Source organism: Macaca mulatta, chromosome 8 (genome assembly GCF_049350105.2).
Source record: "Macaca mulatta isolate MMU2019108-1 chromosome 8, T2T-MMU8v2.0, whole genome shotgun sequence".
In the NCBI taxonomy this organism is placed as follows: domain Eukaryota; kingdom Metazoa; phylum Chordata; class Mammalia; order Primates; family Cercopithecidae; genus Macaca; species Macaca mulatta.
The window spans coordinates 10,961,520-10,986,843 of record NC_133413.1 but is presented as its reverse complement, the minus strand read 5'-3'; the positions used below and the strand labels follow the sequence as shown (position 1 = coordinate 10,986,843).

Sequence of the window (25,324 nt, the reverse complement as noted above, 5' to 3'; positions counted from 1 at the left end):
CTCTCCAGAGAGGCAAGATTCCAGCCTCAGCTCCTGCTGCTGGAGCCCCACTTCCGGAGGTGTCTTTCTGCCTGGATTAAACACTTGCTCATTAAACCTGGCTTAATAAGAAATTAGAAAAGAAAAATAATTAGAAAAATTCTGATTCTAAACTGGGTAATTGCATTTGAGAAATGCGATTTTTCCCTTTTGCCACTTCATCAAAAGAATGAGAATCTGGGCCTTTCTGGGGTGTGGATGAAGGCTGAGCTGCCGTCTCCAACAGAGGAAGCTCAGTCCCCAGACCAGCAGTGTACACAACGAGGCTTCTAGAATGAGTGAATAAATTGGAGTTAGACATTTACAGAGATAACATTCAGTTTGATAAGAAGGAGGCCTCCTTAAATAATGTGTTTTCTCCTAGAGTTGAGTCCTAATGGGGGAGACATCCATTGTGAGGAAACACAAAAAGTTAATAACAATAACAATAGAAACCTCGTGTTTGTGTATGGAGAGCTTTACACTTCCCAGATACTTTCCCACAGATGACCTCATTTCATGTTTATTTTGTCACAGAGATATTTTATTCCCATCTAAAAAAGTAGGACACCCAGGATCACAGTCAAAAAGGTATTAAACTCTGTGTTGGAATGATGGTTTAAGCTACTTCTTGTGACTTCTATTCCAGTTTTTCCCCCATGTCATCACGGCTGATTAGAGAATAATTATGATAATTCAACTGAGAATTATAGAAGATGTAGAGACTTACGTCCCATGTGCCAGGCACTAATCCCCCAGTTTGCAGGTGAAGAAACTCTGCATAGAGTGGTTGGGTAGATAAAGGCCCCCTAGCATGGGTGTGGGTCCCGAGGAAAGGCATGGCTCATTTGCCAGGGAGCTGTGGTGTGGACCAGCTTTGCCTCCTCTCCCAGACACCACCAAGGTCATGCAGCTGCCCAGCAGCAGAGCCAGGAGGCCAGCCCCGACAATCTGCTCCTCACCACTACCTGCTGGCATCTCACCACAGCTCGCTGCCTCTCTCTTCTCATCTACTGCGTGGGCCAGTTCCCTACTCTCTTGTTCTTGTCCCAGCAGCCCAACAGTAGCAAAATATAAATACCCTACCCTGGAAGAATCAAAGGTGACGTCTTCTCCATGGACAGGAAGCTATGCAGGAGGACTGTAAACACTGACTTATCTTGGATTCTCTTTAAAGGCATCTGGTTCCATGGATGACTTAGCTTCCATGTAGCTAGATGGCCCCAGAATGCCTGATTTTCCTGGCCCCAGGTCATGCCCTTATGTCTCCTCTTGGATTGGATGCTTCGTCTTGAAAGGAATGGCTGCCTTTAATCAACTCCTCTGCATTTGTTCATCTTCCTCTGGGGCTGCGGGGTAAGGCAGTGGAGGGAGATGCTTAGAGAGGACATCATCCTTTTCATTTTTTCTTTCAAAATATTTTTGAACAACAATGTTAAAGCCCCTGTAATGCTGCTGTGAATTGTTAACAAGCATGTTTGCACGTCACATCTATCATGCTATTTGCCCGATGCTATGTGAAGACACGGCTTGAAGTATTTTTAAGATCTGGCCTTTTATCTCTGGAAGCACAAGGAAGTATTTGCAGATTGGTCTCTGGAATGAAATTAGCCTAGCACGTTGGCTGGTTCCTGTAAAGTGTGGGTATTTCTGTAAGTGGTTCTGAGTCCCTTAATCCTTTTGATCATTTGCACTGTGTATTTTTACACAGGTTCTTTTACTTTGGAGAAATAAAGTAAAGAAACTTAAAGGTGAGTTTGGCAAGAGCATCACTGTGCTGTTTGTCAAGGCAAATGAATCTTGAATTTGAATGGTAGTAGTTTCTCTTAAACAACCAAGCTTTTTTAAACCTCTCCACAAATAATGTCAGTGGCAGATTATGTCTGAAAGTGTTTGCTGGCGAGTGGAAATCTTCCCTGACCCCATATTGCTGTCATGAAAGAAGAGCCTAATCCCATAAAATATTCTTGACAGCCTTGTGTCAATTACCACACAGCTGTGATTTCTCATCTGGGTCACAGCCTGTGTGACATTTGCCATCACTTAATGGCTTCAGGTTTCTCCATTCAGAAGCTCAGGTCACAGTAGGAGATTGAGCTTCATCTCTGGTTGAAACCTCGTTGGCTTATGACTGAATCCTCCTACCTCCTCACTGTTGTGTGAAAAAACTCATAGGGAGACCTTGATTTCCTCTTCTGTTTAATGGGGACCGTATCTCTCTTGTAAAATCATTGTGAGCAATGTTTGTATGTCTGTGTTCACAGCAGCATTATTTGCAGTGCAAAAAGGTAGAGGCAACCCACATGTTCATTGATGGATGAATGGATAAACAAACAAAATACACCCAATGGAATATTACTCAGCCCTAAAAAGGAAGAAAATTCAGACACATGCTACAGTATGGATGAACCTTGAACACATTATGCCAAGTTAAATAAGATATTCACAAAAAGACAAATGCTGTATGATTCCACTTATAGGATGTCCCTAGGGAAGTCAAATCCATAGAGACAAGAAAGTAGAAAGGGGGTTGCCAGGGTCCAGGGAGAGGGGGAATGGGGAGTTAGTATTTAATGCGTAGAGAATACCAGTTTTGTGAAATGAAAAGAGTTCTGAAACTGGATGATAGTGATGATTGCACAACATTGTGAAAGTACTTAATCTGATGGTAAATTTTATGTTATGTTCATTTTATCAAAATGGGAAAAAATTATGAGCATTAAATGGCATCAAGTAGATAAGTGGCTACCATATCATTGTTGCTCGCTGAATAGTAAAGTAACAGCTTTCACTATGTGTACGACAGTAAAATATGTGGTATTTTAATGGTTCTGTGAAACTTCATCTTCTGAGTGTACCACATTTGTTTCCCTTTGTTTGGCTTGTGTGTTTCTTATAGTATTCTACCATGGTAATAATGACAGTGAATTTTTTTTTGCATGTGTATATCTTTTCTATTATTTGAAGTTATACCTTTGAGATGGATTTCCTGGATCACTTAATCAAGGCAAATGAGCATCTCTGTGGCTCTTGCTACGTGTACCCATGGGATTTCAGAACAGATTTAGTGATTTTACCCTGTCACTAGCCAAGTAAGGGCACCATTTCATTGTATCCTCAACAGCACTAAGATGCTTCTAAGCAGTTTTATTAAATAAAATAAGAGCTAATATGTTAGTGTTTTAATATGCATTTATTTACTTTCATTTTGATCACTAAAAATGTTGACATTTTGCATGTCTCAATTTACATGTGTTTCTTCACATAGGAAGAAATAGCCTGTTTACATCTTTTGCTTATATTTCAGTGTGGTTTCAGTGTTTCTCATGCCAAATATATCTATCATGTTGATAACATATTACCATTTTTAATATTCAGAGATTTTTAGTTCTTATATAGTTGAATCACTTATTTAAACATTTCAAATTACAAAATAATATGTTAAACTAGAACAAAAGTAGTTTTACCATCACATTATTATGCTTCCTTGTTTCCTCAAACTCTCCACTGTCATTCTTTTCATATCTTTTAGCATAAAATCTGTTTAGATGCTGACTTGAATGACTACAGTATTTGAATTAAAATTATATGGACTAACCAATTAATAATAAAATATTAACATAGTAATTAATAGCCCAGCATAAAAGGACATGCCAATTAGAGCAAAGAAGAAATTAAAATTGCTAATAACCATGAAATTTATGTTTTACTTCACCAATAATATAAATTCATCCTAAATAAAACAATAGAATACTGTCTCCCAGCTATGAATTGCTAAGGATTAAAAATATTGTAATGGTGACTGAGACTGGCCTTCAAAAATGCTGCCAATGGAAAGAGAAAACTGGGTCAACTTTACTGAAAAGCAGTTTGGAACTAGGCATCAAGAAATTTAAAAATGTTTAGAAACATTGATTTAGAAATTCCATTTATATAACTAAGGCTTGAGGCAGCTTCAGAAGCATGGAAAAATATTTACATTTATGGATAAAAATATATTTCAGTCTGATTGCCTGATGACAAGGAGTGATTGAATAAGTAGCTGGACAACCATCTGATGGAGAGTTGTGTATTCATTATAGATGGTGTTTTCTAAAAGTTTTAATGACATGGGGAAGTATTCCCGATATAATGGTAAGAGAGGAAAGCATGCTGTAATGAATGCAATGGAAGAAAGTGTGTGTGTGTGTGTGTGTGTGTGTGTACGCGCGCGTGCGTGCACACATCTGGTAGGCACCCAGGAAGAGATTCATAAAATTTATTGACATTGCTTATGTGGCAGGGGTATAGGTGATTTGTATTTTCCTTTATCTTTCTTTTTTTTTTTTTTGAGACGGAGTCTCGCTGTGTCACCCAGGATGCCAGGATGGAGTGCAGTAGTATGATCTCAGCTCACTGCAACCTCCACCTCCCAGGTTCAAGTGATTCTCCTGCCTCAGCCTCCTGAGTAGCTGGGATTACAGGCACCCACCACCACGCCTGGCTAATTTTTGTATTTTTAGTGGAGACGGGGTTTCACCATGTTGGCCAGGCTGGTCTTGAACTCCCAACCTCAAGTGATCCACCCGCCTTGGTCTCCCAAAGTGCTAGGATTACAGGCTTGAGCTACTGCACCTGGCCTGTATTTTCTTTTTTATACTTCCTCATATTTTCTAAGCTTCAATGTTATCTGCAAATATTGTTTCTACCATCAGAAGAAATTTAAATATTAATCAAAAGATCAAATTAAAGATAATGAATAGATTTCTTTTCTGGATTCATGTTCCAAATGTTCACCTTGCACTCTTTCCTTCGATGTATTGGTTAGAGCCCTGGACCAGAAGTCAGAAGGTATGTTTTCTTTTTTCAGGTTATGGCCCAGAAATTCACTAGCTGTGTGACCTTGGGCAAATCTAACTTATTTGTGTCATAGTTGTTCAGTTTGTACAATAAGGATTCCTACTTTCCCTACCTGCAGCATTGGACAGTTGTGAGAATTAAAGTGAGATGACTGATATATTGGAAGACACTTTTGCAGATTAAGGTGCCAGTTCAGGGGATTCCCAAAACCACTTGCATGTTTGATAATTTGCTAGAAGGACTTGCAGAACTCACTGAATGCTGTTATACTCATGGTTACAGTGTCTTACAGGGAAAGGTTGCAGCTCACAATTAGCTAAAGAAAGAGGCTGGGAGGGCTCCAAATGCCTCTGTTCTCTTCTCTCCTGAAGTCAGGATATGCTGACCTTCTGGTGTCTATGTGTAACAATATGCAGAATACCACCAACCAGAGAAGCTTGCCTGAGCTTCAATGTCCAGAGTTTTTATTGTGGCTCCATTGTGTAGGCGTGATTGATTGATTGATTGCCTATGTGGTTGAACTCAGTCCCCAGGTGTTCTGATACCATGTGATCCAAAGCCCCCATCCGAATTCACATGGTTGGTCTTTGTAGCATGGCCAACTCTCACCCTAAGACAATTGGATGTAGCTGGTTCCATCCTGAGACCTAGTGTGCCCAGCATTGGATATGACACACATTATCTTCCAGAAGCTGAGGACAAAAGTCCAGACCTCTCTTTGGGCAAGACCAAGTTTTTTTGTTTTTTGTTTTGTTTTGTTTTGTTTTGTTTGAGATAGGGTTTTGCTGTTTTTGCCCGGGCTGGAGTGCAGTGCTGCGATTGCAGCTCACTGCAACTTCCTTCTCCCAGGTTCAAGCAATTCTTGTGCCTCAGCCTCCCGAGTAGCTGGGATTACAGGTGTCTGGCACCACACCCAGTTAATTTTTTGTTTAGTAGAGACAGGGTTTCACCAGATTGGCCAGGCTAGTCTCGAACTCCTGACCTCAGGTAATGCACCCTTCTCAGCCTCCCAAAGTTCTGGGATTACAGTGAACCACCGCGCCCGGCTGGCCAAATTCTTTACTACACATAAGGTGACTGTGATTAAAAAAAAATTTATATAGCCAAGTGATCTTAGTATGGAGGGATCTCTTATTTGCCATGCTCTAGGACTGCAAAATAAGGAAGGACATGAATTTCACAGGTACAAGCAGTACTGCAAATACCCACCCCTGATCCACCAAACCTTCAGGACCACCACTGAGAACAGGCCTACAGAGGATCCTGCAAAGAGACATATGCCACCGTCATTGTTTACCATGGATATGAATTAGGCTGAGAAAACACTTACCACCCTACTGGGTATTTAAATCTGACCCTTGTCCTGGTGTTAACAGCACAGCGAGTATGTCCCTCCGTTAACTTACTGATCTTATGTGAACGAGTGATCATCCTGTTTTTTACAGGTTTCTCTCCCTGGCACCATCTCACTGTGGTGCAGCTGAGCTCACTACATAAAGCATGGAGTGATGATAAAAATAAATTGGCTCTTTCCCTTTGCAGAGTTTCAAATCTTGAGCGCTATGTCAGGGTGGATCCGTAAGATTTCCCAAGAGTGAGCTTAGAAACCTGAAAACCAATGTTTGTTTTTTCATGAACTTAAAACAGTTTATCAGAGCACAATGTAGAAGTCATCGCAGCAAGCTCACTAGAGGAGAACTGTATGCTTTTATGGAAAAAGAACCAGTAACAGAGCCTTGAGAGAGACTGTTAGCTAAAGTTTAATCATGCTTCCATTCTTCCTTCAGAGGGTAGAGTTTCAGCTTTTGACTGTTGGTTTTTTGTGAACAAAAAACTTGCAATAAATTGATGTTGTCAGTAAATTTCAGTTGTACGTTTTGTTTCTTCCAAGAAAAAACTGGCCATGCAGAAGTCGTCCGAGTGGTGTACCAGCCAGAACACATCAGTTTTGAGGAACTGCTCAAGGTCTTCTGGGAGAATCACGACCCGACCCAAGGTAGAGTGATGAGTGAGCCAGTATTTAATTATCTTACTAATTACAGCTGGGATAATTAGTGTTTGAGCTGCATGGAAGAGATGAACCTTGAAATCACACAGGAGCTCAAGAATATGATTGCAGACATTTATTGACGGAGGAGAGGAGGGGCTGGGGAGAAAAAGGGTGAGAGAATAAAGGCACAGCCACATTCAACGCCCCTGCCCCCCTTACAGCTGTCAGGGGTGGGAAAATTCCCACAGAGGAAGATGCCAGACAATAGCGATCCGTTCACCTTTGATTATTGCATGATTCCTCCTTAATGCAGTCTTTTGTCTACAAAATTAAAGTGTCTTTCCAGCAGCTCCAAAGTTTCCTGATTTATGGTTTCTTTATTTCTCTGAGTTTAGCCTTTCTCGTCTTTTGACATTATCAGGTTTGATTTAAAAAAAAAAAAAAGTCTGTGGTGATAAAGAACATACAGGTAAAATGCAGTATTCACTAGGTCCACAAATCTTGCTCATTTAAATATTTCATTTGTCCTCTTTAGAATTTGTTATGTGGAGATACTAATATATTTGGGCTATAAACAATGGTGGCTGGAAATTTTATTCAAATGCATACACAAGCAAAATATTCCATGTTGGCAAATATCATTGTAATATTCAATAATGAAACAATTTCCAGGTCGCATCCCAGCAGGCTTATAGGCCCTGCTTTGCCAGTATGATGATCTGATATTATGCGGCTTATGAACTGAAAAGTCCTGTGCAATAGATGTGACTTTTCACAAACCCTCTTCATTTGGCAATCAGTCTATTTCACAAAAGTATTTTGCATTTGGTGTCAGATTTTTGTGTAGTGGATATGCATTGTTATTTCTTGATGAGTGAAGTTTTTCTCCAAATATATATTGTGCTTCATGTTGGGCTCTTAATGTGCCTGTAGCAGCACAGGTTGGTGGGTCCTGCGTGCTGGTTCTAAGAACCATCCCATTCCAGGGCGATTTGCCAGAGGACAAAAGTCAGAGATGAGGCAAGAGCAGCAAAGTGACAAGCTGGAGCAGGGTGAGGCAGGTTCGGGATCCAGGCAGATCTATCAGGGCAGGTGGAGGCCTAGAGGTCTGGGCCCAGGAAGGAGGCCAGGGGCAGGATTTCCATGACAACAAAGTCTAGTTTGACATGGGGGAATGGGTACCTGGTGGAAGAGGGATGAAGTATGGGGCAGAGTAGGGAAAGAACCAGTAGGACAAGAACACTCTCATCAGAAGTTTCACTTGTCACCCTGGCTTGGGATATGGGACATATCATGTGGGAAGGCAGGTCCATGGGCCTAGATTGCTTTGGTTCTGCAGGAAGCTCTGCAGTGAGGATCATAAATCAGGGTGGTGACAGCCAGTCACTCGTTCTGGTAAGTCATCAGTCCAGATGGAGCAGACGTTCAGCCATTTGACTGTCAAAGTCAAGGGTCACAGGAAGATGATAAGACCTCCAAAATTATCAATAAAAACACATATCAGAGGTCCAGGCAAGAGCTGAAGTCATGGAGGTGACAGGTCTAGTCACCTTTAACGTGACCAACTGTAATGCCATGTCCTTATAGAATCTCCATAGGCTTAGGCCTGGCAGAATTGTAAAGAAGGCCAAGTCTGTTCTCAGCTTCTCTCTCCATACCTCTCTTAAATGCTTTCATTTAATCACATCTTCATTGATTAATTAGGTTGCTAATACCGGCCCCTGAATCTTGGGGGGAATACTACTGTGATGAGGGTTTGGGCTGGGAGGACTCACCTCTCTGTTTATCAGTTGCCCTTCCCTGGGCTCTGTGCTTGTAATGGTGGCATCTCTGGGATTAAAAAATATTTTCCAGATCTTCACATCATAGGTGGCAATATGAAGACCAAAATAAGGCAAGAGCATGATTAAGGTTGTAGCGTGACCCAGTCTCCTCCACTAAATTCAGAGAACCACTCAACAACCACCCCAGGGCAATCTTGACTGCCTCAGGACCCCTCCAATCTATAGCCCCCATCCTTCTGTGGACCATCTCCTTCCGCAGGTCAGTGGCCTCCCCAGAGATAAGGAAGAGGTAAGGAAGGGCAGGGGATGTTGGTTAGTTAAGGGAAGGGGTAGAGATCCTCCATCAGGAACGTCTACTCCGCTGGCTTTGTTTTTCTTAATCTAGTTTGTTAGTTTCTATTACATGCAACAGTAGCAAAAATCCTTACTAATCTACCCATTCAATCCAAACAATCTTATGCTCATTATATTTGCCGGGTGCCCTTTCATTTTTTGTTTTTGTTTTTTATTATTATTTTTTTTGAGACTGAGTCTTACTCTGTTGCCTAAGCTGGAGTACAGTGGCGTGATCTCAGCTGACTGCAACCTGCACCTCCCAGGTTCCAGCAATTCTCCTGCCTCTGCCTCAGCCTCCCAAGTAGCTGGGATTACAGATGCATGCCACCTTGCCCGGCTAATTTTTCATATTTGTAATAGAGTTGAGGTTTCACCATGTTGGCCAGGCTGGTCTTGAACTCTTGATCCACCCTCCTTGGCCTTCCAAAGTGCTGGGATTACAGGCGTGAGCCACTGCGCCTAGCCACCAGGTGTGCTAAATCACTAAGGCATCTGGGATACGCAAGAGTATCCAGCCTCTTGGTTAATGCACATGGAAAATGTATTCCTACAGGAAGAAAATAGTTAATTCCAATATGCTGAGATCAAGTGAGCTTGTAGATAAATGCACATAAAACCACAGACTAAATGTTAACATGAAATCATCAAAACACATATGTGTTAGCACTTGAACATTAAAAGTAAAAAACAAACAATAACAAATCCATAAGTTCAGGATATCTCTGGTATCAATGGAGTTGATATTCCCGGGGAACCCTGCAGGCCCAGAACAATGACACATGTCAAGTGTCATTTTTTCCATGGTCAGAATTTGAAGCCTGCTCCTTGAGGGATGGGCCAGAGGCAGGGGAGAGCCAGGCTAAAAATGAACTTGGCTGTCACTGACTCACCACATCTGACCACAGCTGCTTAAATCTCTACTCGAGGTCACATGGCAACCTGTCACGTTTCACAGTAAAAGTTGATCTTGAAAAGAAAGCCACCACTGGAGAAGATGAGGGTGGTGAAGACATGTAAGAGTGACTGTTCTTACACAGAAAATGGACATTTTCAAAGAAAGCAGCGGGTTGGAATCGGCAGTGACTCTGATCTGTGAGGAGTCGCCCACTCCAGATTCTTTTCAGAAACAAAAGTGATTACTAAAACTACTTGAGCAATGCTCTTGCCTGTGCCAGAACTGCTGATCAACAAAAAGACAAAACTTGAGTAGAAGTTGAAAAGGCATTGACCTTTGATGTGAAGATGTGCCCAGGAAACATGATTCTCCACAGAAATATGACTCAAGAGAAATGTATTTTAATTAACATGTTGAAAGATTTTAGTACCTTTTTGTAAAGTCATTAAGGACTTGAAGGGGCCACTTAAATTTTTTAGTTACAATTTACTGCATTTTGTAGGAGAAGCAGTATCTACACTGATATTTGCAAATGTGGAGATTCTTGCTGATGTCAATGGTCTTCCTATAGTAGAAACAGCAAGAGTTTATCCCCTTTCAGTTAAATCAGATCTTCATGGCATAGGCTAAACAGAGAACATTCAGCATGTTCTCTCCTGCTTCAAGGTGCTGAAACAGCTTTCATAGTATCTGCCCTAATGGACTAGATGAAGTCCCCATAGGTTTTCTTCTTCTTCTCCTTCTTCTTTTTTTTTTTTTTTAGATGGAGTCTTGCTCTGTCGCCCAGGCTGGAGTGCCGTGGTGCAATCTTGGCTCACTGCAACCTCTGCCTCCTGAGTACCTGGGATTACAGGCGTGTGCCACCATGCCCAGCTAATTTTTGTATTTTCAGTAGAGATGGGGTTTCGCCATGTTGTCCAGGCTGGGCTCGAATTCCTGACCTCAAGTGATCCACCCACCTCGGCCTCCCAAAGTGCTGGGATTACAGGCCATGAGGCATGAACCACTGTGCCTAGCCTTCTGCCATTTTGGAGGGAGCAAAGCTGGTAAGTGAGAGATTGGAAGGCATAGGCTTTTTAAGGTATAGGTGAGGCCCGAGACCTGTTATTCCACATCCACTAGGCAGTGAGTCTGAAGAGGATGCCACTCCATGGGTTAACCTAAGGAGGAGTGGCAGACGTGCTAGCATCATTACTCATGTGGCCAGTAAGTGGAATAGTCTCTTCTTTTAATTTACCACTTACTGCAGAACCTCTACTTTTGCTGAAACATTTGAATCCCACTGGTTAAGTCAGTAGGTTCTATTCTGGCCTTCTTTCTTACTCATGGGATGAAGATAGTTCCTTTAGGCTTCTGAGGATAGACTGGCAGGTGCGCATTCCTGGCCATGGGGTACCCAGACTCCCACTGTCTTCGGGCAACATGGTAGGTGCCTGAGATTTAGGAGATTTGGGTTCTGGTCCCTGGTTGGCCCCTTCCGAACCCCATGACTTTGGCCAGGACACTTACCCAACCTGAACCTCCATTTTTCTCATCTACAGAAAAAGGAATAATAATGTCTATACTGCTGACTTAATGGGCTGATTTAGGAATTAAATAAAATAGTGTGAAAATAACATGAAAATGGTAAGGTGCCATGCCAGCAAGGTATTGTTGTTATGTCTTTCTCAACACAATACAATTCCATCAGATTTTGAATTTACATTTACTCTTACATCTGTGTTGCCCTATGATTCTTTCTCTGGGAAAGTATTTACCCTCCATCTACTAAAGTCTGGGTTTTCTACCCACCGAGATTCTCGAGTCTCCTGCGTTGGATGGAAAGAGTTCATCATTGTTTATGTTGTCTTCGGGGACCTGCTGGTGCTGACAGTAGTGATGAGGCTGGTGGATCCTTGCTCAAAAGCCTCCTTAAGGTTGCTGACACAGTAATCTAAGAACTGGATCAGGTTCCCAGCATTTCATGCCTGGTCTGTATCCTCCTAACTAGCATAGCCTGTGCATGAGTAACACAGTTCAGACCTCCTAGTCCTGCGTAGGATACAGAGCACAGACTGAGCGCCAAGGGCCAAGCCACAGGTGCACCAGGCAGACAGTCTTCAGTTTTGTGTGACTTCACCCACTAAATTTGATTTCTCAATTGCAACCCCTCTTGCTCTCCTCAGTCCTGGAGCAAGGGAGAGCAACGTTTACTAAGCACCTCTTAGGGGCCAGTGTTAACGATAAATGTTTTATAATCCGAATTTCATTTAATCCTGACCGTAACCCTGTGAAGTAAGGATCATTGTCCTTGCTTAGTAGAAGAGGAGCAATGAGGTTCCAGAAGACTCACAATCTTGCTTACTGTTGGTGGCAGTATTTGGATGCAGCTCCGTCTAAAGCTCAGGTCTATTTTCTTTTCGCTACACTAGAGGAATCCAAGCTTCCTGACTAGGAAGACCTCTTCTCAGGATGCACTTTTTTTTTGTTTTTTTGAGACATGGTCTTGCTCTGTCACCTAGACTGGAGTGCAATGGCACAATTGGCTTACTGCAACTTCTCCTTCCCAAGCTCAAGCCATTCTCCCACCTCAGCCTCCTGAATAGCTGGGACTACAGGTGCACACCACCACGCTCAACTTATTTTTGTATTTTTAGTAGAGATGAATTTCGCCATGTTGCCCAGGCTGGTCTCAAACTCCTGGGCTCAAGCGATCCACCTGCCTCAGCCTTCCAAAGTCCTGGGATGACAGATGTGGCCACTGCACCCAGCTCGGATGCGCATTTTTATGGATCCTCCAATGATAACAATTGTGCTTTTAGTATATTTTAAAAAGCAAATATATTAAAATGCTACTTTGGATTTAATTCTACTTTAAATTGCATACCTATTGTATTCACCCACTTTCATGTCATGTACTTCTGGAAAATGGAAATATTGCACACATAATGCATTCTCCAGGCTCTAGATCTTGCGTGCTGCACAGTTGGATGTGTGGACCTTTTATGGCAACTCCAAGCCTTCCTAAAGGACTGTGGTCTGTAAACTGCTCCCATGTACTCCTTGGGGAACAGTGGTCTTTGCAGAGGCCTCTGGCTGAGACTGCTGCTTGACCCCAATATCAGGGTTCCCCCTCCTGTGTAGTTTAAGAATTTTAGCTGGTGTGCAGCCACCCATAAAGACAAAAGCCCTCAGACTCCTTAGAGCTAAGTATGGCCACATGTCTAAATGCTGACTATGGGGGCCTGAGTAGAAGTGACGGCATGTAGCTTCTGGGTTTGTGGCCTTAGAGGGAGGGGCGTTCTCTTCCACTTCCTCCCTTCCCACAAGTTAGTGTGGGGCTGAAGTGGTGGGCCATCATGAAGCCCAGGGATGGAGCCTGACCCTTGTCCTGCTAGAGCTGCAAGACAGAGGAGCCAGAGTCACCATCCCATGCTGGATCTTTAGGCAAGAACTCTTGTTTAAACTACTGCTATTTTGGTTCATTTTAGGCTTCTTTTTCTGCTTTTCTACAGCAGCTGAACCTATATCTTGACTAACACAGCTTTCAACTATAAGCTAGTGATGAACTCCCAGTCACCCCTCTGAAAGCCTTAATTACAATGTTCCCTTAATTAGAACATCTTTAATCAAACCTGTTGTTAAGAGGTATGGACCCTGGGGTCAGAGACGTCATGGCTGTGAACCAGGTCGGCCCGGCACTCGCTGTGCGGACCGGCCTCATTTCTCTCTGTATCCACCTGACCACCTAGGTCCTCCAGCAGTCTCCCCAGTGGCCTGTCTCATCCTTTCTCATTCCCTGCTCCATAATGCCCTGTTAAACACAAAACCAGGTGTGGCCCCCTCTGGCTTAAAGCATTTCGTTGGTTGCCCAGTTTCTTTGGGATGAGATCCAGACTCTTTACAGTGGCCAGTGTGGCCTGGGATTACCTGATTGGCAGTTGCCTTTCCAACTTTGGCTCATACCACAGTTCTCCCCAGACTCCGCCCCATCCATGCTCACTGCGCTTCAGTTACTGTGGCCTTCATCTGTTCCATTCGTAGAAGACTCGAGCTCTTTCTTGCCTTGCGCACTGCACCTACTGCTCAGCCTGTCCATAGCTCTTGGTCTGCCACCAACATCAAGCAAGATTGCAAGTCTTTGGAACCTCATTGCTTCTTTTCTGCTAAGCCGAGTCAGTAATCCCTACTTCATAGGGTTATAGTCAGGATTAAATACAATTAGGCTTATAAAACGTCTACCTCTAAGACTGGCCCCTAAGGGGTGCTTAGTAAATGTTGCTCTCCCTTGCTCCAGGATCGAGGAGAGCAAGAGCTATATGACCGGCTCCTTCTCCTTTAGGTCTCAGCTGAAGATGTCATCCTCAGAAAGGTCTTCCCTGCCCACCCTAATTAAAGGAGCACTCCTAGCCCTCACCCCCATGAACTTCTGTACCATCGTCCTCTCCTTCCTTCCTAACTCTCATCATGAGGTAGAATCATGTGTTTACTTGTTTATTGCTTATTCTCTGACTCCTCTAGAAGGTGGGCTTTGATTTAAATGTTTTCTCATTGAACTAGTAAGTGAACCTCTGTTTCTGCCTCTGTAATAATTTATGCCTTCTCAGTGTGGGGGCGCACACGGGAGTGGAGCCTGCTGTGCAGAGCGTGGTGCCTGGTGCGGAATAAGCGCTGGCTCTAATAGCTGTCGTGCTCATGCCGCCTGTGGAAGGGCCGCTTCCACCAGCTGCTGTTTGTTTGTCTTGTTCTTTCGTGAATCCCAGTATTTCTCTGCTTGTTCTCTATCATTTTTCCTCGGCTCATGTTCTGATTACCCCTGATGGCTTCCTATTCTTGGTTCACACCCTTTATCCTCAATCAGCTCCTCTTCACCCCTTTCCACCTGCAGCACAGCTCCCAGTTGTCCTCAGAAGGCTTGGTCTGGTTTGCCCCCGTGGGCTGCACCATCTATGCTGTTGCGTTTCCTGGGACCCCAGGGCCACACTTCCTGGCCTTACCATGAGCTGGGGATCCTGTGGGGCTCCTCAGCCTGTGCTGGGAACTAGAGAGCCTCCAAGGACTCTTCTCTACTTGGTGTCCTTGGGTCTCACGTGCTCCCCTGCCAGACGTGTGCAGTCACCATGAAGCCCTGCTCCAGGCAAGTTTTTTCCAGGTGGTCCCAGGGAATCGGGTGGGATAGGTCCACTCCGTGTTCAGGAGGTTGGCTCCCGAGCCTCTTTCCAGGTGCGCTGTGGAGAAGCAGGTCCCCTGTGCTGTCTACTGGGAAACATTCATTGAAGGGAGACAAATCCTGTTCTCCTGTTCCCCATCCACTTGGCAATAAAATACTGTCGTTCGTATATTTAACTTGCCAGATTAATATCTGAACTTCCTTGTGCTGACCCTTTGAAGTTAGTTTTTTAAAATAAGTCACCAGTTTTGAAGGACTATCCTTTTTTAGACCATATACAAGGAATCTATCATCTGCAAATAATTAGACAGTGGGAATGATATTGTATTGCTAATGAGCAGATGTGCAGACTCGGAGTGGAGGAACAGCTGCACACATATAAAATGCAAAAGCCACCCAAACCCAGCATTATGAATTCTGAAAGGGATTTCATTCTTTTAAGAATTTCGGAAACAGAGAAAAATGAAACAAAGAATTTAACTGATATTTTTATTAATTGTTCTTCCAGTCACACTTTCCCTTGTGTCCCATTATCATGAGTGTTCATAGTATCTTTGCTGTTTGCAAAAGTGTTCTTTGCACTTTTAAATCCTGCTGTCGTATAATACTGTAAAGCTTATATTTAATATTTTTCCTTTGCCTTTATAGTGTTACAAGGGTTTGGTGGCTGCACGCTGAGTGACAGACTGTTACTGGTGGTCTCTCCTGGGCTGTGCACGATGCTAAGTGCTCATGTGTACGTGATCCCATTTGATCCTTAAAGCAACCTGTGAACCTTAGACCCATTTTATAGAGGAACAAATAGGCCCAGAGAGGCGAAGTGATTTGGCACAAGCCACTTACTACATTGCTTGACAGAGGTGGAATTTGGACTTAAGGGCCAAACTCAAAACCTGATGTTCTTTCTGTTGGGTGGCACATGGCCCCACAGTGCTACACAATTCTATCAGAAAGCAGAGAACATGGTCCACTACAGCTGGAAACAGCAGCATATTATCCAATGATTTTAAACTCTTTGTGATGTCCATTACAATTTTATAATCCTATTAAGGATTTGCAAGATGAAGAAATTCAAATAATCAGGCTTGTGAAAACTTTTAGCCAGCAAGAGTTTCACATATCTTAGATAGTAATGGTTAGGTCATTTAGAATTTGAATAAATTGCTGAAATGGTATGAAATCAATGAAAAGAAATGAAGTCAGAAGAATTACTAGACTTCACATAAAGGAGTACTGAATTAGGTCAGAGAAAAATCAGAGCTGATAACACTGGCAGGAACTAGGATTTCTAGGTTCCAGGAATGGCAGGCTGAGTTATTCAGACCAAATTGCCCACTGAAAGCAGCTCCACATGTTGAATAAAAAAAATATATATATGTAAAGCATCACATCAAAGAGCTGACAGAACTATGAGGAATTACCAGGTTAAAATGGAAGGCAACACAGGAACCCAGACAGGTAAGCAGAGGATTAGATATATCTTTATTCTGAGCAAACTTGTTAATCCCAGAAAATGTGAGCTTTGAGAGCCTTATTAAGGACACACAGGGAGTAGACATAGAGGGAGTGACCGACACAATTCCAGCACTTGACCCGGTGGATGTGATAAGATGCTGTTCCCCACATCAGGGTGGGGGGGCGCCTGCTTCTCTGTCACACATGGAACATATTCGAGGCCATAAAAGGCTCAGTATGTTTCAGAGGGATTAAAATCATTTAGCTTTTGTTTCTCTTACCATAATGCAAGTATTGAGAAAATCCTCTTATGTTAGAAAATTTAAAAATTTCTGGCCAGGTGTTATGGCTCACGTCTGTAATACCAGCATTTTGAGAGGCCAAGGAGGGAGGATCACTTGAATCCAGGAGTTCAGGACCAGTCTGGGTAACTTAGTGAGGTCTCCGTCTCTACGAAAAATTAAAAACAAACAAACAAACAAACAAACAAAAAAAAAACTAGCTGGGCATGGTGGCACATCCCTGTAGTCCCAGCTACTCAGGAGACTGAGGTGGGAGGGTTGCTCGTGCCCAGGAGATTGAGGCTGCAGTGAGCCATGATTGCGCCACTGCACACCAGCCTGGGCAACAGAGCAAGACCTTGGCTGAAAAAATAAATTCTGAATATCCTATTTATCACAGATAAATCATGATGGAAATTGGAAAATACTTTGAATCAAATGATAATTAAAATACTATATGTTAAAATTGATAGGGCATAGGTAAAGCGTTCTCAGAGGGACATATAGAGCCTTAAATTCATATATTAGAAGAGAAGAAAAGCTGAGCCAGCATCCATCTCAAGAACTTAAGAAAATCAGCAACAAGTTCAACCCAAACAGTGTAAAATAAAGAAATAATGAGAGCAGAAAGAAATGAAATGGGAAGCAAACAAACATACGATCACAAAAGCCAAGAGTTGGTATTTCATGATGGCTACAAAATTAATAAAGCTCTAGGAAGTTGTTCAAGGAAAAAGTGAGAAGGCACAAATATACAACATTAGGAATAAAAAATTGGGATATCACTACAGATGTGGGAGATTTTACAGAAACCAGGAGGATATGATAAGCAACTTTATGTCAATAAATTTGAAAAGTTAGATACATTCTTTAAAAATATAGTTTAATAAAACTGAATAAAAAAACCACTGGCTTCATCGGTGAGTTCTTCCAACATTTAAGGAAGAAATAATTACAGTTTTTCATAACGTTTTCAAGAGATTAGAGAGGGATGCAGTCCGTCTTACAATCCTTGCATAATCTTGATACCAAAACTTAACTATGTAAGAAAAGAAAAGTATATGACAATCTTATGACTGTATTTGCAGAAATCCTATACAAAGTATTAGCAAACTGAATTTAATAGTATGTAAGAAAATAATACATCATGACCAATTTTAGGTTCCTCCAAGGAACACAAGCTTCAGTATTAACCCATGTAATTAACCACTTTAGCAGGTATTTTAAAAACATGTATGATTGTTGAAATAGATGCGTAAAAAGTATTGAATGCAATTCAGTATTCATAAATGATTTAAAAACACGTATAAAAGATGACTTTCTTATTCTGATAAAAGAGTACGTGCAAAAGCCTACAGCAAACATTGCATTTAATAATGAAGCATTGAGAAGCTACAGAGAATGCCGTCGCAACTTCTAATCAGCATTGGACTGGGGGTCCTAGCTCATGCAGTAAGTCAAGGAAAGGAATAAATGTATACTGATTGAAAAATCGACTAGATACCTATTTACCTTTCCCCAGCCAGACACCATTCCTATTCTCCCTCGAAGTGGCCATGTGACCGAGTTCTAGCCAGTGGAATGAGGAAGAAGCGATATATGCTGCTCCCAGACCTGGCTCAGAAAAACCTCCTGCATGATCTGTGAACTTTTCTCTCTATATTCAGTCTGCCTGCTGAATGTGAATGCCAAGGGAAACCTTTGAAGCAACATATTGAAGGTGGTAAAGCTTCTGTCAGTTTAAGCCCCAGAAGAGTTCATGAAGCAGAACTCTTACCATCTCCTTTTTATTAACTGTGCTTTGCATCATTATGAAAGAAACTTCTATTATGTCCAGCCACTGGAATTTCAGGGTTTACTTATTTACCAGGAATTGGTACCTTAAAGTGGAATGCTACCAAAAAATCTTAAAAACAAAACAAAACAAAACAAAAAAAACCCATGGCATTGGCTTAGTAGTTAGGCAGCTGGAAGATCTAATATTGGGTCTTGTTTATGGTTGGTAAACACGCCAATTCTCTCCAAGTTGTTTTATAAATTCAGTGTAAATCTAAATGAGATCCCAACAGTTTTGTTATTATTGTCGTTGCAGTTTTTTGTGGATCTTAAAAGCTAATCTTGACATTTATAGGGAAATGCAAAAGTCCAAGAAAAGCAGACACTCACATAAGAACAAGAGGATGGGAGGACTTATTCTTCCAGATATCGAGTCATTATAAAGCTACAGCTATTAAGACATTGTGAATCTGATGTAGGGACAGATGAATAGAGAGTTCAGAAACAGACCCACTCCTGTCAAAGTATGACAAATGACACAGTTGGCATTTCATAGTACTGGGGAAAGAATGGTTTTTAAATCAATAGTGATAAGATAATTTTCTTATAGGAAAAAAGTTAATTGGATTTCTACCTCACACCATACACAAAAATCAATTCCAAGTAGATTGAATACATAAATGTCAAAAGCAAACGTAGGAAACTTCAAGTAGATAATATCTTCATGACCTTGGGTTTCGGAAGCATTTCCTAAACAAGACACAAAAGCACTAACGATAAAGGAAAAATATTTGACAGATTTAACTATATCAAACTTACAACTTTGGTTCATCAAAAAGCATCATAAAATGCCAAGAACAAAAAAATGAAAAATAAAAAATAAAAAAATGCCAAGAACAGAGAGATTATATTTGATAAAGGATTAGTATTCAGAATATGTAAAAAATAGACTTAAATATATATGCAGTGTTTTGTTTTTTTTTTTTTTTTTTTTTAGAAAAGACAGACTGCTGAGAAAAAAAAAATGGGCAAAGGACTTGAATTATGGCAAAGAGACATATAAAATGATAATTAACATTATTAATCAGGAAAATGCAAATTAAGATCAAGCGAGATTCCATTACACACCAAACCGACTGACAAAAAGTGAAAATCTGACATTAGAAGACTTTAATGAATTGGCAAGCATTTAGAGCTCCAGGAATTCTTGTACAGTCATGTGGTTTTGTAAATTGGTACAACTACTCTGGAAAAATAGTTCAGCATGTAGTTAAGTTGAAGACATGCAAACACTATACACCAACAATTCTATTTCTAGGTATGTACTCAAGAGAAACTCATGCATATGTATAAGAGAATACATGTCAAGAATGTTCTTTACAGCCCCAAGCTGGTAATGTTCATTAAGGGTAGAAAGTATAAATCCATTGTGGTGCATTCATACAATGGGATATTATGAAGCCATGAAAATGAAGAAAATGGAAAGACCTCATGATCATAATTGTAAGTGAAAGATTCAAACTATAGTATAATTCTACTTATATTAATTTTAAAAATAGGCTGTATTAGTCTGTTCTCATTCTGCTAATAAAGACATGCCTGAGACTGGGTAATTTATGAAGAAAAAGAGGTTTAATGGACCCACAGTTCCACATGACTGGGGAGGCCTCACAATTATGGCTGAAGGCGAAGGAGGAGCAAAGGCACATCTTATATGGTAGCAGACAAGAGAGTGTGTGCAGGAGAACTGACCTGTATAAAACCATCAGATCTCGTGAGACTTATTCACTATCGTGAGAACAGCATGGGAAAGACCCACCCCCCCATGATTCAGTTACCTCCCACCAGGTCTTTTCCACGACACATGGGGATTATGGGAGCTACAGCTCAAGATGAGATTTGGGAGGGGACACAGTCAAACCATATCACAAGCCAAACTAAACTAGCTTTGTTCTGAATGTGTCTATGTGCTAAAGAAATTATTACAAAAACCAGGTGTGGTACAACTAGAGAGAGGGAAGGCATTGTCATCAATAGAGACACAGGGAAGACTCCCAAGGGTACTGGCTGTACTCTCTTGATGTTAGTGGTGGTGATACGAGTATTCACTTTATAATCAATAATTATAGATAGAGTAATATTAGGCACTTAACTGTGCATGTCCATTTTATGTACTTTTGTACATTTATGTCTTATGTACTTTTCCATAATTGAATCTGGAAACTACAAAGGTATGTCGATTGCTACTTCTGCTAATATGAACACTATCCATGATGGACTGGTTTGAAAATGTGTGTGCACATGTGTGCTTGGTACTGATTTCAGTGTAAGCATGTTGTAAATCTCATGTAGTGGGGCACTTTGGCTGTAAAACTTTAATATTTGGACTTGCAATGATGACCTAAAAATTTTACTATTTTGAAAGTTTTCTAATATTTTCATTATTTGGCCAAACTTGGGATTTTAAAACATAAACAGACATGGAGTCCCAAAAGACATTCTAGGACACATGATAATTAAAAAGATTTTCTTTGGCTGCCATAAATAGAATTTCTCTTTTACACAAACAAAACTCACACTACGATAGCTTTTTACCTTTTATGAAGAAATCACCACATCTTTTCAAAATAATTTATGGCTATAGAAATAATGTGTACTCCTTACTGAAAATTGGGATCTTTCATTTTCCTTTTTGCTTTTAGATATGGAATAAATATTTGGCACCTCTGTTATAAAGCAACATTATTCCATCTCCCTTGAGATGCACTGCATGAAAAAATGCAAAGAACATTGTGCAGATGATAGATAGTGACTGTATTATGTGGCTGTTTTCCTTTTAAAAGAGAGCCACGTAATATCTTTCATAGATCCCTATATTCCACTTAATTTTTTACCTAAATTATATATATTTACAAATGGAAATAATAGTGGTTAAGATCATGGACTTTGGAGTTAGATGGTTCCAGATGCAGCACTGGCATTCAGCAGGCAACCAGCCTCTCTCTCTGAGTGTCAGTTTCACCTTTGAGAGGGTCAGTTTCACCTTGGCAGTGGGAAGGGGCCGGGAAATGGGTTTGCTAATGTGCTCCAAGTATTTGCAGAATTGGATGAATAAGGTAGTAAAGCACAGTGCCTGGACATAGTGAGGACTCTAGGAATGTTAGCTACTTTGATGATCCCTCTCCCTCTCTCTCTCTCCTTCCTCCTCTTCTTCTCCCCCTCACTCCCTCCCTCCCTCCCTTTTGATGAAAGGAGGGCTGTCCATTCATTTGTTCAGTGTTTTAAATTAAAAATGAGCTGTCAGTTAAAATGGACAGGATTAAGCTCTCAGATAAAGTGAGATGGTTATATTCATAGGGCTTGTCTCAAACACCTAAGGTAAGGGCAAGGTGCACCAGGAAGGGTCACCTGGATAAGAAGAAGAAGTGCCATCTTTCACTGAGAGGGATACAGGCTTATCTACCTGGGGGAGGACACTATGGCATGTTGTTTCACGGAGACCCTATTTTCCAGCAGAAGGAGGAGGCCACCCTGAAGCAGCACCTGGGTGAGCTCTCCCACCAATGCCAACATCCCTGGTGGTCTTCCTGTGCCACTGCAGCATGCAGGTGGCCTTTGGCGCAGCAGACCATGAGGCAGGATCTGTTTTCTCTTAGCAGCAGTCTATAGAAGAGAAGAATGTGAAGGTCATGCTGGTAGGAGTCACTCTATTTTCAACCAACATGGATAGTCCTGCTAATGAGATTGCTCCCGCGAAGCTTGCTAAGATAGAGATAGCGATTTCAGACCCTGAGGAGTCGGAGCTGACTTGTCCTGATGTTCACTATCAGCTGGTAACTCCTGCATATCAGTTCAACTCATAGCATGAACTTCCCTTTAAAGTTCTCATGTTCAGACACATTTCTCACGTCTCCAATCAGGATAGATAAAACAGGATTGGAACCCAAAGATGAGCTGAGGCTTAGGAGGCCCTCTGAGCAGAGGAGAAGTCATCTTATGCTTCATTATAGATGAAGCATTTCTGTTTTCCACTGCTTCCTCCAGCTCTGCTGAGAGGGAGAGAAACCTCAGAGCAGTCTCAGGGTTGCTTGTCCCTTTAAAAATCTTCTTTGGAGAAAGTGGATGGAGAAATCTCAAGCAGTTGGTAGATGCCAGGAGGTCAGTTCTCATCAAGAATGCCCCAAAGCCCAGTCCTCATTAATCAGCTTATAGAGTACTATGGAAGAATTTTAAGCACAAGATGTTGTTTCTGAGCCAGTAATTCTCTTTCCACTCAACACTGAAAGCCCATTGCTTGCTTTCCTGGTCCATGAAGACAGCCAAATAGTGTCAATAATTTTTCCTCCTAGTTTTTCCGAAGCCAAGTGGAGGGCACAGGGAACTTTGCAACACTTGTTGCATCTGTGGGAAAGGGGGCCCTGGATCATTGGTTGGTGATTATGCTCACTCAGGGTTCCAGAGAATTCTGTAGCTCCTGGGAGTCTGATCTTTCCACACATCTCTGGTCCCCAGCATGACTTGTCAAGATACCTATGTGGTTACACGCCCAACCCACCAGCTTCAGGATCCACCAGGCCCCTTGTCAGACCTTGTCCTGCCTCTTCACAGTCCTCAGAACATTCCAAGCTTGTTCTTATTTCTGGGCCTTGGGCTGGGATGCCCCCTCCCCGGCAGGTACTCCACATCCAGAAGCACTTTGTTCCATTGTCCTCGATTATTTTGCTGTAACTTCTCATGCATCCATTTTGGAAGGAGAAAGGGCTTTGGTGTCGGGGTGATCAAAGTTTAAATTGCAGGATGGCCATCTACCTGCTGTGTGACCTCAGGTGGGTCACTGAATGTCTCTGATCCGTAATTTCCTTTTTGTCAAAGAGTGTTAAGAATATCTTCTCCACGGGGCGCATGTGAGGATGAAACAAGAAATGATGGCAAAGACCTCGCACAGGGAAGTACAGTGTCAGGCTCATGACTACTATTCCCCCTCCCTCGTCCTGGTTATTCCTTGAGACCAGGGATTATGACCTAATTCTTCTGTAGCCTCCAGAGTGTGGAGGCTACAGTCGGCACACATGAATTCTTTCTGCTGGGGAGAACATATTTATGTGCAGAAAAAGGAAGGACACATAGGGGTTATTCTCTCATTCAATAACATTTTTCTGTCCTATCTCAAAATATAATTTTGGTTAATCTTGCCCTCTGGAGAACAGCATTATAAAGCCTGTTTAGATCGATTTATGACAGTCGGATATTTCATTTGTTTTGTGATTCAATGGGTAGACAAGCAGGGCCACTTCTTGTATTCCCAGCCGCTCCTGGGTGTTGGTTCTTTCTTCTGGGTTTTCAATCTGTTGAGCGTCCAGTCATCTTTCCCAGTGAAGCATCTTTCTTGTCTGGGCGTCAGGCTTGAGGGTAACATGCTCATCCTCTTGAGAAGCTGGCATCAGGGCTTTGACACCGATGCTGCCTGGGTTGCAGCTGCTTTTGCAAGCAGTACCAGTTCCTTCCAAGTCCCTGAAGGCACCACATTGCTCCGCAATCCTTACCTTTGTTCTGCCTTCATCCTTGGCGCCCACCTGCTGACAAGACAAGTCGCTTCCTTGATACAGCCTTTGAGACATGGGCCCTTTCCCCACTGATCACACGAACTTACTCCCTTTCTGAACCCCTCCATTTTTTTTAACCTGCACAGATATTCCCGTAATCCCTCTAATACTTGCTTATGCCTGCTGGTCTCTGTTTCCCCTGAGTATATTAGAAATGTGACTAGCTGGAACATGCTACAGGGTCCGATTCCTGAATCCCAGTGCCTAGTTCATTTTCACGACAACGTGGTGGCATATAGCGGATCTGTGACAACCCTGTGGGTGCTTCACTGTGGGGCACTGTCATACTCAGATAGAAACTGACCGTCATCCACCCTTCAGCTGCTGAGACAGGCAGAAAATGCTCTTTGCTGACTTTAAGTTGCAGACTAGATGGGTAGATGACGTTAGTCGTAGGTGCAGGACTCCTGCTACGTGCCAAGCACTGTGCCAGGAATTTACACAGACATTGTCTCATTTCCTCATCCACCAAGGGAGGGATGATGAAACCTTCCACACAGGTGTCTCCTTAGGACCCAAGGAAATAATATGTATCATAGTGCATTACATGTGACAATTGGAGTAGATCGTTGATTAAATATTTCATGTAAAAGTTAGGTATTCATAGAACATCTAGTGTGATCCAAGACCTGTGATAAATCTACCTGAGTTCAAACGTATTTGTTGTAATTAAAACAGGCAAATCAAAACAGATACATTTCATGCTTGTTTAAAGAAAATGCTGTAAACAAAAAATTAAAACAAGCACTTAGCAAGACATCAGGCACAGGGACCATATGAAAAGTGTTAAAATGCCTCAGCATTGTGCCCAGTTTGATGCTGGCACTGTTGCCTGGCGACCAGGTAACCCTCTCTGTTTTCCGCTTTCCCAGGTATGCGCCAGGGGAACGACCATGGCACTCAGTACCGCTCGGCCATCTACCCGACTTCCGCCAAGCAAATGGAGGCGGCCCTGAGCTCCAAAGAGGACTACCAAAAGGTAGGGGTTGCTGGGCTCCTGGCCCCTGGCTTGGGCTGCCATGACTAGGGCCAGGTTCTGATTTTAGAGGGGAGTCTGCTGCTTTTCAACTGGAATTGTGTTTTATTTGTGCATCTCTTAGAAATTTATGTCAGCCTCTAGGAGTGGAGCCATTGTGTCCAATACATGTGCTAAATGAGGTTTTAAGAGTAGGCCTGGGCCAGGGCCAGTGGCTTATGC

At 42.1% G+C, this 25,324-nt stretch overlaps 1 protein-coding gene and 2 long non-coding RNA genes across 17 annotated transcripts in view; all 3 read left to right on the top strand.

Moving 5' to 3' along the window:
- The window catches only part of MSRA (methionine sulfoxide reductase A), a 412,022-nt gene that overhangs the window by 232,227 nt on the left and 154,471 nt on the right, over nt 1–25,324 (top strand). For 14 of the 15 annotated variants that reach the window (XM_077943005.1, XM_077943003.1, XM_077943007.1 and 11 more), the window contains 2 exons: nt 6,749–6,853; nt 24,999–25,105. In XM_077943005.1, the coding sequence (XP_077799131.1) occupies nt 6,749–6,853; nt 24,999–25,105 (212 nt within the window). Of the gene's footprint in view, nt 1–6,748; nt 6,854–24,998; nt 25,285–25,324 lie in introns of all 15 variants that reach the window. The other variant, XR_013397061.1, reaches the window with a different exon arrangement.
- LOC144330704 (uncharacterized) lies at nt 8,247–17,362 on the top strand. The gene is made up of 2 exons (XR_013397083.1): nt 8,247–10,717; nt 16,969–17,362. It is a non-coding gene; the product is annotated as an uncharacterized LOC144330704 (long non-coding RNA).
- LOC144330706 (uncharacterized) lies at nt 10,893–16,181 on the top strand. The gene is made up of 2 exons (XR_013397085.1): nt 10,893–12,026; nt 14,139–16,181. It is a non-coding gene; the product is annotated as an uncharacterized LOC144330706 (long non-coding RNA).